At 40.4% G+C, this 14,652-nt stretch overlaps 1 protein-coding gene and 1 pseudogene across 1 annotated transcript in view; one reads left to right on the forward strand and one right to left on the reverse strand.

Annotated features, from left to right (window-relative positions):
* The window catches only part of Slc17a8 (solute carrier family 17 member 8), a 48,678-nt gene that overhangs the window by 26,970 nt on the left and 7,056 nt on the right, over positions 1-14,652 (reverse strand). The window contains exon 2 of the mRNA XM_048803263.1: positions 4,845-5,097. Within this exon, the coding sequence (XP_048659220.1) occupies positions 4,845-5,097 (253 nt within the window). The remainder of the gene's footprint in view (positions 1-4,844; positions 5,098-14,652) is intronic.
* On the forward strand, positions 9,119-9,880 carry LOC107139683 (annotated as a pseudogene).

The following is a 14,652-nucleotide window of genomic DNA, read 5'->3' on the forward strand; positions in this document are numbered from 1 at the left end:
ATGACATGCACTAGTAAGGATGTGGAGAAACTGGAACACTTACTGCCTGTGGGAATATAGGATAGTGTGACCACTATAGAAAACAATATGGAGTCTCCTCAAAAATTAAAAATAGAACTAAAAATATGATACAGCAATTGTGCTTCTGGGTATTTGTGGGAGGCCATCCTCACATGTGATTTGAGTTACCTCCCTGGCTGGGTGAGAAAGCTCTGACACAGCTGTGACTAAGTGCCTCTCACCCAGCCAGGGAGGTAACTCAAATCACGTGGGAGGATGGCCTCCCACAGGTATTTACCCAAGAAAATTAAAATCTGGACCCCAAAGATATCTGCACTCTCATCTCCACTGAAGCAATATTCACAATAGCCAAGATATGGAAATGACATGAGTGACTGATGAGAGATGAATAAAGAAAATGTGGTGTATACATTTAATAAAATACAATTCAGCTTTTTGTTTTTAAAGAGAGCAAGAGAGAGAGAATTTTTTAATGTTTATTTTTCAGTTTTCGGCGGACACAACATCTTTGTTTGTATGTGGTGCTGAGGATCCAACCCAGGCCGCACGCATGCCAGGTGAGCGCGCTACCGCTTGAGCCACATCCCCAGCCCAATTCAGCTTTTAAAAAAGAAGGAAATTCAATAATGCCCAACAACTTGGATGTACTACAGGAAATACGACAGTCACAGAAGAATACCATTTTATTCCATTCACATGAAGCATCTGAAAGAGTCAAATTCACTGAATCAAAGTGTGATGGTGGTTGTCAGGGGTTGGAGAGAAATGGGAAGTTACTAACCAGTGGGCAGAAAGTTTCAGTCAAGCAAGATAAAAAAGGCTCTAGAGAGCTGCTGTACAATACCGTACTTACAAGCAACAATAATGGACACTTACAATTTATTAAGAGAGTAGCTCTCACGGTAAGCATTCTTATCACAATGGAATATTTTAAAGTATAAATTGTATGAACCATTACTATAATAATCCAAGCACTTTGTCAAGTACTGTGGTAGGCTGAAAAATGGTCCCCAAAAGATATCCACATGAAAGCCCTGGTAGATGTCAATGCTACCTTATTCAGAAAACTCGTCTTCACAGATGTGGAAAGTCAAAGACCTTAAAATAAAATATTCTGGATTATCTAGCTGAGCCCTAAGTCCAATGACAAGTATCCTTATAAGGGAAAGGCAGAGGGAGATTTGAATCTGAAGAGAAGACACAGAGAGAGGAAAAGGCCATGTGAAGATGGAGGGAGAGAATGGAGTGAAAGTCACAAACCAAGGAATTCTTGGAGCCACCAGAAGCTGGAAGAGTCAAGGAAGGAGTCCCTGCTAGAGACATCAGAGGAAGTGAGGCCCTGTCGACACTTTGATTCCAGACTTCTGGTCTCCACAAACTATAAGAGGATAAATTTCTGCTGTTTTAAGCTATCAGGTTTACGGAAATTTGTTATAGGGAGACTGATACAGGTATTTAAGATCCAATGAGTTAAATATTAAATTATCTCATTTGATCTTCAAAGGAGTCCTTTTATTTCCATCTCACAATAAGGTGGACGAGGGTTAGCAAAAAATTGCTAGAAATACTAGTTCCTGTCTCCTCCTAAGAGGATTCTGCCTCTCCTCCAGGGACTTCTCACCTGCTGACCAGCATGGCTGATGGGGAGGTCAGAATAGAGAGAGCTAAACCATAGCCGAGACTCAGCTAATCTGCTTTTCTCTCCCCTGGATGGAGTATATCAGCCCCTCTTCAGGCTGGGCCCCTCCTGAACATGACATAGACCACACAAACAGCCATAACCAACCTGCTTCCTGCACTTCTCTTTCATGAGATTCCCCCTCAGCCCTTCAATAACCCCCTTTTGAACCTGACCTGGTCTCCCTGTACTTGTGTTCTTTTCAGCCAGCAATCCCTGACCAGGACACAAGGGCAACTTGCTCAAGACCCCAGAACTAATAATAGCAATCAATTTAAAAAGGTCTGGCCAATTCCAAAGCCCATCCTCTTAACCTTATAAGACTTGTGATCGATGGGAAGGACTTTGGACTTTCCTGAAGGTATTGCAAAATAATCACAAGGTTTCTCAACCTTCAGTCATTTTTTTGCTTACCATATGCCAGATACTATTCTTAGTACTCCACGTGTTTTAACATTTTTTTTTGGTGGGGGGGGGGGTTACTGGGGATTGAACCTAGGGCCTTGAGCACACTTGAGCACACTAAGCACTAACCACTGAGTTGCACCTCCAATCCTAACACATAATTATTAAACTAAAAAATTATTATCCACATATGAGCTAAAAAATCACCCTTTATGCCACTAATAGAACACATGCCACATAATTATTTGGAAGACCAATGTATTCATACTACCTCTCCCCACCCCCATTCCCCCACCCTCTCTCTCTCTCTCTCTCTCAAATGAGGATTGCAACATTTCTTAGTGCAAAATATCTAGTTTTTCACCCCATAAAATAAAACAAACAGACAAACAAAAATACCAGCCAGAGCACTTTGTCATTCGGTTGGACATACTCAGCAGATATCTAAGCTTTGTTCTATTTGGACCAGAGAGAAATTGCCTGATACAAATAGGAGTTACACTAGAGCTTCTGAAATGCTACTGAACTCCCACTCTTGAGGCCAGAGAAAGTCATGTAAAGCACATTTTAGATCTTAATCAGTTCCTCTAAGACTCCAGAAGGCAAAACCTTAGAAACTAGAGAGCACACACTAGCATTGTTCCTTGGGTTTATCAAAACGTCTTTTCTATATGCCTCAAAGCAGATTCTATTGACCTCGGCCTGTCTTTTCAGGCAACAAACAAATGCAAAACAATCTCATTTTGATCTGGGTCTCAGCAGATAAGTTTTAATTAGCTGGCCTTGCTCACAAAAGGCTGAAAGAATGCATGTGATACCCATCTGAAACCTCACTAATATACATCATTCTTTATTTTAAAAATTCATGATATGCTCCTCCACCTCTATCCCAACCCTGGCACCATCCCCCCCCAAAAGGCAGGATATCTTTTTAGGACAGATTCAGCTGTGGCATCAAAAAGAAACTACAAGAATCTCCATGGTGCTGTTTTCCTCTGGCAGAATAATCTCTTAGTTTAAAAAAAAAAAAAAAAAAAAGACTGCAAGCCAACTGAAGACCTGTTTTTAATGGACTGACATCAAATTTTCCCAAGCCAGCACTTGGCAGGAGACTGTTCCAGATGATGCTAATAGATATCACATGAAAGAGTATTCTGCCATCAAGTCAGTCCAAGAAAGACTGCATCTCATGTCCCCATCCTGCACAGTTGCATAGGACACAAAACAGTACAGGCAACACCTTCTTCAAAGCACAGCCAGCAAAACAATGAATTCCCAGTCTGGGAAACTCTAATCTAAACGTTTCTCCAAATACAGGTGGGGACCAGAGAACTATTAGATGCCTCTCTGCAAACACATCTCCATTTCAGGGTATGTATTCTGTTCAATGAAATATATATTTATTGGATGCTGGTGGCCATATATTTTAATTTGGTATTTTTCTCCCATAACCTTCTTAATAAACCAGATTTTATGTTTCCAATGAATCATAAAACAATTTTATTAAATCACACCATAGTATGCTTGCTTATGACTACAACAGCCTCTGAACTGCTCCCCAGCCTCCACTCTTGTCTCACTTGTACCCAGCCTCCTTCCGCTGGGCAATGATCATCCTGGAGCATGGGTTTGGTTGCCTCTCCCCTTTAGCCCATCCATGACTCTCTACCTCATTATCAGGCCTTGTATGAACTGATCCCTATTGACTTTGCTATCTCCATCTCTTAGTGCTCTGCCTTCTTATTGAGAATTCTCATCCTGTGGATGGAATCGTATAGATCTGTGAACTTGGATGGGGAAAAGTTGGCATCTTAATTTTCACTAACTGCTAACTAAAATTTAGGCTTTTCTGCAATTGAGTGCAGAAAACCGTCTATAGTATTTTTTCTGTAGTGACTCTGTTACTATAAGTCATAAACTAGTATGTTCATACTGATTGTTGCCACTATCCCAAACTATTGTTTATACTTCAAACTTAAAATTGCAGCAATTGTAGAACCATTGCTAGATTTTTTTCATCTGATAAGTTAATAAAGGAGCCCACACGTCTCTGTATCACCAATTTGATTTTTTAATATTTTGATATGTATATTTTAACATAATTGACTTCCTTTTTAATCCTTCGCACTTTGTGTGTGTGTGTGTGCACATGAGCATGCTGTGGATCGAACCCAGGGCTCAGGCATGGCAGGCAAGAATTCTACCATTGAGTCACATCCCCAGCTCATCCTTTGCATTTGATGTTAAGAATTTAACACATTATCTTTGACAAAATATTCGTAAGCTATTACCAGGTTGCCAAAGGGAATCATGGCACAGAAAATTGAAATGCTCAGGTCTCAGTTCCTAAATCATAGCCTGTCTGCTCTGTTTCCAACTGTTTCTTTCTCCCTTATGATATTCCTTTTTCTTCCACCCCACCAAAACTCTCTGTCTGGTCCAACCATCACTTTTCTCTGGGAATTCTTTCATGATATCAAAGTCTGAGCTAGATGAGCTCAAGGATCCTGTGTTTGCTGAACTTAGCCCCTAGAATCCCAAACTATCATCACTTACTGTCTGTCTCTGTAAGGATAAGGGCCCAGCTGAGGCTCACCAGATTTTCCCCATCACCACACAGTGTCCAGTGCATGGTAGTCATGCTACACTTTTGCCATATCAATGAATGAGTAACAGTGCTTACTTTCATTTGCACAGCTATGAGCAAAAAAAAAATGTCCTGTGAGATATAGATACTGACCTGTATTTCTGGTTTTCCATCCACATATACAGTGCTGTTGTTGACCATTTCTACAATGGCAACTCCAAGATTACACCGAATCCCAAAGGAGATGCAGAATCCCAGCCCACTCATGATGGCGATGATGTAACGCTTAGGGATGCCACAGCAATGGCAGTCACAGAGCGGAGGGCGTGGCCTGGATGCCTGCACAGGCCTGCCTTCTTCATTCAGTTCAATGTTATCTTCTTCCTCATTGGTCCCATCAATTTTTCTACATTAGAAAACAATGGACAGAGAAGAAAAGCCAGAATTAGAGGGGGTGAGGGAGGTGTACTAAGCAAAAAGAAAAATTGTAACAAGAAAAACCTGAGGCCATTCTCCTTGGCGTGGAGATGGCCATTTCTCCCTATACCTATTTACAACATCTTTCCTCTGTATGTCCCTGTATTCAAATTTCCTCTTCTTACAAGTACCCAGTCACATGGATGATGGCCTCCCTTCATGACCTCATTTTAACTGAATGATCTCTTTAAAGGTCCTATCTCCAAACACAATCATATTCTGAAGTACTGGATTAGAATTTCAACATACGAATTGGGGAAGTGGCAGCAGGGGATGGGGACAATTCAGCCATAATAGTCCTCATCTCTAAAATGGGCTAATCAGACTGGCTATCTCATAGGGCTATTTACTGACTGATGCATGTAAATGCATCACATGAAAGAACTTTACATTCATAAATGGTAAATTCTAGGATTATTGCTCTTAATATAATTGTTAGCAGTCAGAAGCTCAGCATCTCTATAAGCATGAAGATGCTTTAGATGAAGAAGAATGAAGACTGATATTTTCAGGCACTCTGGGGCTCTGAGGAGTTTAACTGAAGACAGCCCCAGCTGCTGTGCTCTGATTCCACTATGGCTTTGGCTTTGGCACACGGCCACACTTTTCACAGGCTGCTTTCTGACAAGGATTGAGCCCAACAGGGACATAAGGCAGGTCCTTTCCTGGAAGAGGCAGGACTCTTCTGACAGGTGACTGGCTCCAGGATTCTCCATTGACCTTGCCAAAACATCTAGTTGTCTAGTCTGAAATGCTTCTACTTTCCTCCTTTCCTGTTTCCTGCACAGATAGCATGCAGTCTGGATGCTGTCCCAGCCTCCTCCAGCTCCTTCCCCATTTTCCCCTCAATAAACCCCTTGTGTATCTGTTTTCCTGTCCACTTCCTAGAGGACTTGAACTAACACAAGCATCTCTCAACATGGCACCATCTTAGATGTCCTGAGACTTTCCAGAGGGATAACACAACAGTATGGGAACTGGAGCTGGGGGAGGGGGAGAGAATGGTGAGAAAAGCACAGGAATCTCCAAAGTGACAGCCAAGCCAACACTTCAAAGGACTATGAGATCAGGAGACATGCCAATCAACAATGAGAGGGACCTCCTGGGTGCAGCAGGAAGGGAAGCTCCAAAATTGACCAAAATTTAATTTCCACCAGGCAGGGCCCTCCAAGTAGATTGGATTTGTTTTTAAAACCCTAAAATTGTAGGAGGGTTTGGGGTGTAGCTCAGAGTGGTAGAGTGCTTTTCTGGCATATGCAAGGCCCTTGGTTCAACCATCAGAATAATAATAATAGTAATAATAATAATAATAACCGTGGAACATTTATTTTATAGGCAAGCTCAGAGAAGAAGATTGAGAATAACTTCACATTGTGTGATGAAACGGGACTTTAGGCAATCAGTAACCTGGATGTAACTGTCAACTCTGCCACTTACATACCAGTTGTGTGACTTTGGTCAAGTAACTTGGCCTTTCTGAATCTCACAATTTGTTATCCATACAATAAATACAATATTTATCTTAAGAGTTGTTCTTAAGATTGAATGATACTGTACTACAAAGAGTAAAATATTACCATGAAAAGTGAGTGGGCATTAACAAATATTATAATCTGTACCACCCCTGGTGTTTCCTTTGGGTTGTTTCATTCATTGTTTTTGTGGAGCTAGAGATGGAGCCCAGGGACTCTTGAACACTGGCTTGACCACTGTCCTGCATCCCCAGCCACCTCTGGGTATTATACATTCCTTGGTTAGAGTACTTACCATGTAAGTTGGAGAGTTTGGTTTTCATCAGCATAGTAGGTAGGGAGCAGATCTGATGATTCGCATACATAGACTTTAATGAAGAGCTCCCCCACCCAGTGGGTCATGAGCCTGCTGAGGCAGGAGCCATCTCCCACCCATCTTCATTCCCAGTGTTCAGCACAGTACCTGGACACAAGGAATCTTCCTTTGACTGAATGGAAATGTGGGTTGATTCCAGATGTCACTCCTGACTTGAGCACTTAAAGAGACGGGGTAAGGGTCTATTCATCTCTGCCCAGAAACAAACTTTACAGAAAGAATTGGGGAGGGGAAAGAAAGTTACCTAAGAATAAAACAAAACAAAAAAAAAACTCCTTTCTTAAGAAAGTGGAGGACTTTAATTATCCCTAATAGCTATTTACCCCATTTGGTTTTCTCTGACTGTGCCTGCCCTCACACTTTTAGATCTGAGAATCTTCATTCTTTCCAGGGTGACATCCATCATTATTTTTCCAAGTATAGAAAACTGCAGATTGTGGGTTGCTGGTCCTTCACGTACTAGGGCAGTACATGCCCACTGTTCTCCTGTCCAGCAAGCCTCTGTTACCATGAGTCTGATTGTTTTACATATGCTAATAAGCTTTAGGCAATCAGATAACCTGGATGTGATTGTCAGCTCTGCCACTTACATACTAGTTGTGTGACTTTGGTCAAGTAACTTGGCCTTTCTGAATCTCACAATCTGTCATCCATACGATAAATACAATATTTATCATTTACATTTGAGCATTTATAGAACTATTTACTTATAATCCAAACATTTCCACCAATTGTGGAGGAGGTTTTGTTTTGCAATTAATAAGGTCCACATTTGGAGCACAAAGTGAGCAGAACTTGCAGATAATTCTGTGAGTTTTTAAAATTCTTTCACTTATTTATGTATTATATGTGTTATGGGATTCTGAGCTATACGATATAGATAAATCTTCTTAAGACTGTTTTGATAATCAAGGGAGATACTTATACATTAAAAAAAAAAAAACTTGACAGTTCTAAACAAAACCAGAAAACCTCAGAGTACCTAGAATGGAGAAGCTATTCAATGTCTTCAATTTCATCTTTCAATTTTCTTCCTTTCTCCAAAAACATAGCAACTCAGTGATCATGTGAAAAACAACTTTGAAGTAACTGTGACCCTTTCAGAAGGCAAATTAGAATACTGTTTGCCATAACAAAAATACTACAGTCTGGGAAGCTTAACCCATTAAGTTCCAAGTTTTCATTCTGTGATTACTTCAATGAAATTGGCACAGGTGAGTTAAAATGGATTGGAAATCATAAACTAGAGAGTGTGTGTGTGTGTGTGTGTATTCACATATATAATATTAATCTTATTATTTTATAATATAACTTTATTATTCTTATCATTACTTTTTATTGTATATTATATACTATATTTAAGTTTAGGTTCCCCCACCCCCTGCTTCCTGACCCCACCATAAGGTGAGGAGTTTTCCTCCACTGGGCCCTTCCACCATGATGCTCTTCCTCACCTCAATGGACTGAGACTCTGAACTTGCTAGCCCCAAATAAACTTTCCCTCTTCTAAGTTGCTCTTGTCAGATATTTTGGTCACAGCAAAACAGAAGCTGACTAAAACAGGCCCCCAACCTTGGCTTGCAAATGGCCGCCTTCCCACTCAGATGGCCTTTCTTCTATGCACATGCATCTTCAGTGTCTCTTGTAATCCAAATTTCCTCCTCTCATAAGGGCACCAATCCTATTACATTAAGGTCCAGCCTCACACCCAGTGCAGTTTTGCAGATTTTGGAGCATTAGCCTATGCTGGTCTTGTTTTCCTCCTGGTAATCTTTCCTGTCCCCTCATGTAAAAAGAGTTGGTGCTCCTTGCCTCAGCAGGGAAGGATAAGATGGACAGCAGAGAAAAAGACTTAGTCTCTTGGTTTGTGTTTTTTATTTCCAAAATTCATAGGTGACAAACCGACAGCTCTATAGCCACATCTGGCCCACAGACATGTTTTGTTTATATTATATGATGTATGAGTAAGGGCTTTTTTTTAATTTGGATTAAATTGCCAGTTGAAAATTCAGGAGGGCTGTGTGTGTGTGTGTGTGTGTGTGTGTGTGTGTGGTGTTTAACCTGGAATTTTTACCTTCTTCTGAAAAATGTGAAGACCTGGAATTATTAGATCCACACTCTCATGGTATAATTGGCATTCCCATTTACCACAGTCCTCACCACTCCCTCTAGTCACCCCTACACTGAACTGAATTCCCATTTCATATTGTACTTGCACTGTTGTTTTTCTTATAGTTAAAACTAAGTTTTGCTCAAGAGCAAGATGGCAGTTCTCTTGGAGACCAAGTGTCTCTGCAGTGGCTCAAAGAGGTCCAGCTCTATTCATCCAGACCTGAGGGGCCAGACCTACTCATGTTTCAGCGTTTCTCCAGGACCAACCCACACCCTAGGGCAGTATGGAACACAGCACATCCACCTGTCTTCAAGCCACCATTCTGGTTCCAAGGCTGCATCTCTCCACTGGACTAGCAAGAAGGTTGCCTGTGTTCTGCTCCTGGGCCAGCTTCCAGCTGCATATTTGAATCCTTGCTCTGCAATGGACTACTCTGGCTGCAACCCTCACTCTCCAGAGTCACAGGAGCCTTGGACAAGTTGTTATTACTATGTTCATGGGGATGCATTGCAGAAAGCTGTCAAGGCAGGTCTTTTGGCACTTTAACCTTTGCTGGGCTTTCGACAGTCATGATATGGGAATCTGCAAAGCTGCTGCTATGCTGTGGAAGTGCCAACCTTCAGAACTGTGTGCCTCTTCACCTCTGCTCCATCATGCCATTCAGCACACAATAAGTAGGAAATATGAGATAAGTCCACTGGGGGACAAACCTTCTCCTAATCACATGGTTATTCTGGAATCTAATTGTTGAGCAGAAGGTTTGAGAGGAAATGAATATCCAAGAAACTATGAGACTGAATTCTGCATTCTGGTGCGTCAAAGGGGTGTCTCCTAGCTTACAAGACTCCCAGTATAACCAAACTTTACATATGAACTTTCCCCCTTTTAATTTTGAATCTCTTAAAGACAATTCACCTTTATTATAATCAATATAGGATCATGCTTCTGTGTTTGTCTTGAGGAATAATGGACAAAGGGAAAGGCTATTAATTCATGAGTAGAGATGTGTTTTACTTGTCCTAATTAATTAATCTGTCTACAAATATAAAACTATAAATGATAAATTATTTTTCTTTTTTTTTTTTTTAATTTTTTAATATTTATTTTTTAGTTATCGGCGGATACAACATCTTCGTTTTGTATGTGGTGCTGAGGATCGAACCCGGGCCGCACGCATGCCAGGCGAGCGCGCTACCGCTTGAGCCACATCCCCAACCCGATAAATTATTTTTCTACTGTGGGAATTGCTAATGAGAAAATGTATTCTATAAAAATAAATTTTTAAAAAATAAAATATTATATAATAAAACAACTAAGCTTTTTAACTTATATTTAAAACTAATTTCTACCAAATTAGATGAAGAGCAAAACTATGTAGTAGACAACCATCATTTGTAGCTCTCCAATGTTTTTTTTTAATGTTTATCTTTTAGTTTTTTAGGTGAACACAATATCTTTATTTTATTTTTATGTGGTGCTGAGGATCAAATCCAGTGCCTCACGCATGCCAGGTGAGCACGCTACCACTTGAGCCATATCCCAAGCCCCTCTCCAATGTTTTAACTTCATCTTGAGATATGAAATCTTGCCTGAACAACAGAGATAAAATTACTTTTCCTAGATTTCTTGAATTGAAGTGCAGAATTAAGAGGTGAACTCTGGCCAGGCATGGTGGTGAACACTTATAATCCCAGCAGTTTGGGAGACTAAGGCAGGAGGATTGTGAGTTCAAAGTCAGCTTCAGCAACTTAGAACTTAAGAACTTAGTCCTTAAATTAAAAAGGGATAGGGATGTGGTTCAGTTGTTAAGCACCTCTGGGTTCAGTCCCCAGTGCAAAAAAAAAAAAAAGAGGTGGACTCTATAAATCAGAAATGCTTGTGTGAGTTTCAGATGTGGAAAGAAGGAACAAGAGGATGCAGTGCACAGGAGAAATGGCAATGCAAATGGCGGTAAATGCAATAGTAGAAGCAACTCCATGACTGCTGTGGCTGAATTTCTGAAATAAATCATAAGTATAATCAGTACTTAAGAGCTGCCAGTGGAGGCAGCTGAATTTTACCCAGAACAATCCAGTGGGATGATATATAATATGCTTTCTGCTTTTTTTTTTTTCCTGGAAGTAGAGCATCCAGACTGGTCCTCCCAGGGAGTCTTGAGTGTTTCCTAACAAGCTCTCCTAAACTGCATACCACTTTAGCTAAAGTGGGCTGTGTTGATTACAATTGACAACTTCAATATAACATACTTCTTTGTAGAGGTGAAGACTATTTCTGTTTGTTAATATATAAAATATATCTATGTCAAAATACAATAGGACGTGCTTCACTCCTTCTGTATTGAACCTATGGCCATTGCACTAAGCTTTAAGAAGTACTTCAGAATTTGGTTATTATAAAAATATCTGGGAAAAGTTGGGAGAAGCCAAAAATAAACTTTAGTCAAGAAAATAGAGACAGTCATGGTGACACACATCTATAGTTCCAGCTACTCAGGTGACTGAGGCAGGAGGATCACTGGAGGCTAGGAGTTTGAGATCAGCCTAGGCAACACAGGGAGACACCATCTCAAAAAAAAAGGCACTTGATCAATGTCTATAATCCCAGCTACTTAGGAAGCTGAAGCAGAAGGATGGTGAGTTTGAGCAAGACTTAAAAACAGAAAGTTAGGACTGGGGTGTAACTTAGTAATAGAGCATGTACTTAGCATGAACAAGGTCCTGGGTTTAATCTATGTATACGCATACATGTGTGTGGGTGTGTGTGTGTGGGTGTGTGTGTCCTCCCCCAGGCTAGAAGAAAGGATGAGGGTTTAAAAGCTCAGAGATCCTGGATCTTGATTCTTGCACTAAACCCTTAGGTGAGGAGTCCTTGGAAACAGACTCCAAAATGAGATCTCAGTTTGATGCTCACTAGCTGGCTGGCAATGAGGACTGTGAGCAGGTCACTGGAGGAGAAGGTGGACTATTCATAGCTTCTGGAGCTCTTCAGGATCTATTTTCCACCTTCCCTTCTAGCCATCAGACCAATTACCATGGATCAGAGGAGGATGTGACTGACATTTTAGAAGCTGGAACGTATGCCTGGGACTGAATTCTGAATGTACTGGATTTGGGAGAGGTGAAGTAGTACAGTTGGATAAGGGAAATGTCTTAGTCTGTTTTCTATTGCCAATAACATGATACCACAAAATGTCTGAGCTATAAAGAAAGAGGTTTAGTTAAGCTTCTGGTTCTGGAGGTCCAAGGTCAAGGGGTCACATCAGATGATGGTCTTCTACTGGCAAAGTCCAAGACATCACATTGCAAGACACAGGGAATGTGCATTCATGTCTGTATATCTCTCTGTCTGGTCTCTCTCCCTCTTCTTATAAAGCCACCTGATCATTCTCTGTCTGGTCTCTCTCCCTCTTCTTATAAAGCCACCTGGCTCCACACTAAGGACTTTATTTATACTGAACACCTCTGAAAGACTAAATACCATAGTCAGATTAAATTTATACCCTCTTAATACCTCACAATGAGGATTATATTTTAACACCTGAAGATTTAAGGGACACATTCAAAACCATAGCAGGATAGTTTGTTAATATGAAGAAGCAGATTAAATCATGTCCTCCAAAAAGATATGTTGAGATCCTAACCCATAATATCTGTGACTTGGACCTTATTTGGAAATGTAATCTTTGTGGATATAATCTTATTAAAATGAGGTTGCACTAGATTAGAATGACTGGTGTCCCTGTAAGAAGAGAGGAATTTCAGCACAGACACAGAGACATAGGAGAGAAGTCCATGTAACAATAAAAACAGGGATTTGCAAGAACATGAAGAGAGTGCCTACAGAATGGGAAAAAATCTTCGCACTTGCACCTCAGATAGTGCATTAATCTCCAGGATATATAAAGAATTCAAAAAACTAAACACAAACACACACAAAAAAATAACCCAATAAGTCAATGGACAAAGGAACTGAACAGACACTTCACAGAAGTACATATTATATCCTACTGTCATGTATAACTAAAAAAGAACAAATAAAAAAACTTTTTATTTGTTCTTTTTTATTAAAAAAAAAAAAGATGGGGATTTGATTGACACATCTACAAGTCAAGAAATGTCAAGGATTACCAGCAATCTCAGAAAGTAGGAAGAGGCAAGGATGATATCTCCTTCAGAGAGAGCATTTCCCTGTAAATACCTTGATTTTGGACTTTGAACCTCCAGAATTGTGAGAAAATAAATTTCTCATGTTTTAAGTTTGCGGCACCTTGTTACAGCATCCCTGGGAAACTAATCTGGAAGCATTGATTGTCCCATGACACAAAATTTAACATCCTGGAAAAGGCTAGAAAAATGGATCTAGTAACTTGCTAATGTGGCTCCTAAAAGCATAAACAAAATACACATCAAGAGAATCTGATTACTTTTTGAAATGCAATTGCATACTGATTTCTAGTCATTATTGCATTTTGCTCAGAAATACAGGCTATAGCCGCTATAACATTATTTAAAAAATAACTTGAGGGTTTCCTGTGGCTCCATAAATGAGATGACCACATCTCAAAGTAGATTTGACTGTCAGTGACTTCCCCCTTTAAGTGAACACCTGAAGTGGGGACACAATGAAATCAGGTCATGATCTACTCGGCTTGATACTCCCTTTACTAAGATAATAAGGAATGTTGCGGTGATGGGGCACCAGCCACACTGGGTAGATCAGAGGCTGCTGTCTTCCGCAAGATGGGTTTCATGGTAAAACTAGTGGCAACTGAGTTGATAGGATCCTGGAACACAAGAGGCCAGTAGAGGCACTTCACTATCCTAGGCAAGGGCAGCAGATGTGCAGTGACAATTGGGATCCTGATCCAGTGGAATCTCACAGATGACATGATGCTCTTAGGACAAAATAAATGAGCAGCCAACAAGGATGTTGCTTATATATAATGAGAAAAGTTTCAAGAATTGAAGTAGGAGATATAGGCTAAGGTTGGTTATACCAATGGAAAGTCACACTGTCTTGCTGAGGTTCTAGACCAGAATTCATTGATTGAAGAAACTGGGTCTCCATGACAAAGGAAAACTGTAATCCACAGAAGGGCATGTAGAAGGGTTCTCTCAGCCCTTTCCCCAAAGAAATCTATAGCCATTGGAAAACATATAGTGGATAAAAAGGAATACCTTGATTTTTTTTTTAAGACTGTTGGGTAAAGGGGTAAGTTGATGTTGGTAATCCGGGGTCCACAGCACCATCATGTCCCTCTTGTTAGAATGGGGTTCATAAGGGTTAAGCAATAAATGGGCCTGGCCCAAGTCTATATCAAAGCGTGTTCACTTAGTCCAAGGACCTACCCAGGGGTCATTTCCCCAGGTATAATTTACACATACATAATTAGAATGGAGGCACTTAGCATTTGTGTGGGGGGGGGAACCTTATATTGGTTCCTTAACTTAATAAGAGCTGTTGTAGTACAAAAAGCCAAAGGGAAATCCTTGAAACTGCCATCCCTGGGTGAGATGATAAATC

The sequence above is a fragment of the Marmota marmota genome, unplaced genomic scaffold, assembly GCF_001458135.2.
Source record: "Marmota marmota marmota unplaced genomic scaffold, marMar, whole genome shotgun sequence".
In the NCBI taxonomy this organism is placed as follows: domain Eukaryota; kingdom Metazoa; phylum Chordata; class Mammalia; order Rodentia; family Sciuridae; genus Marmota; species Marmota marmota.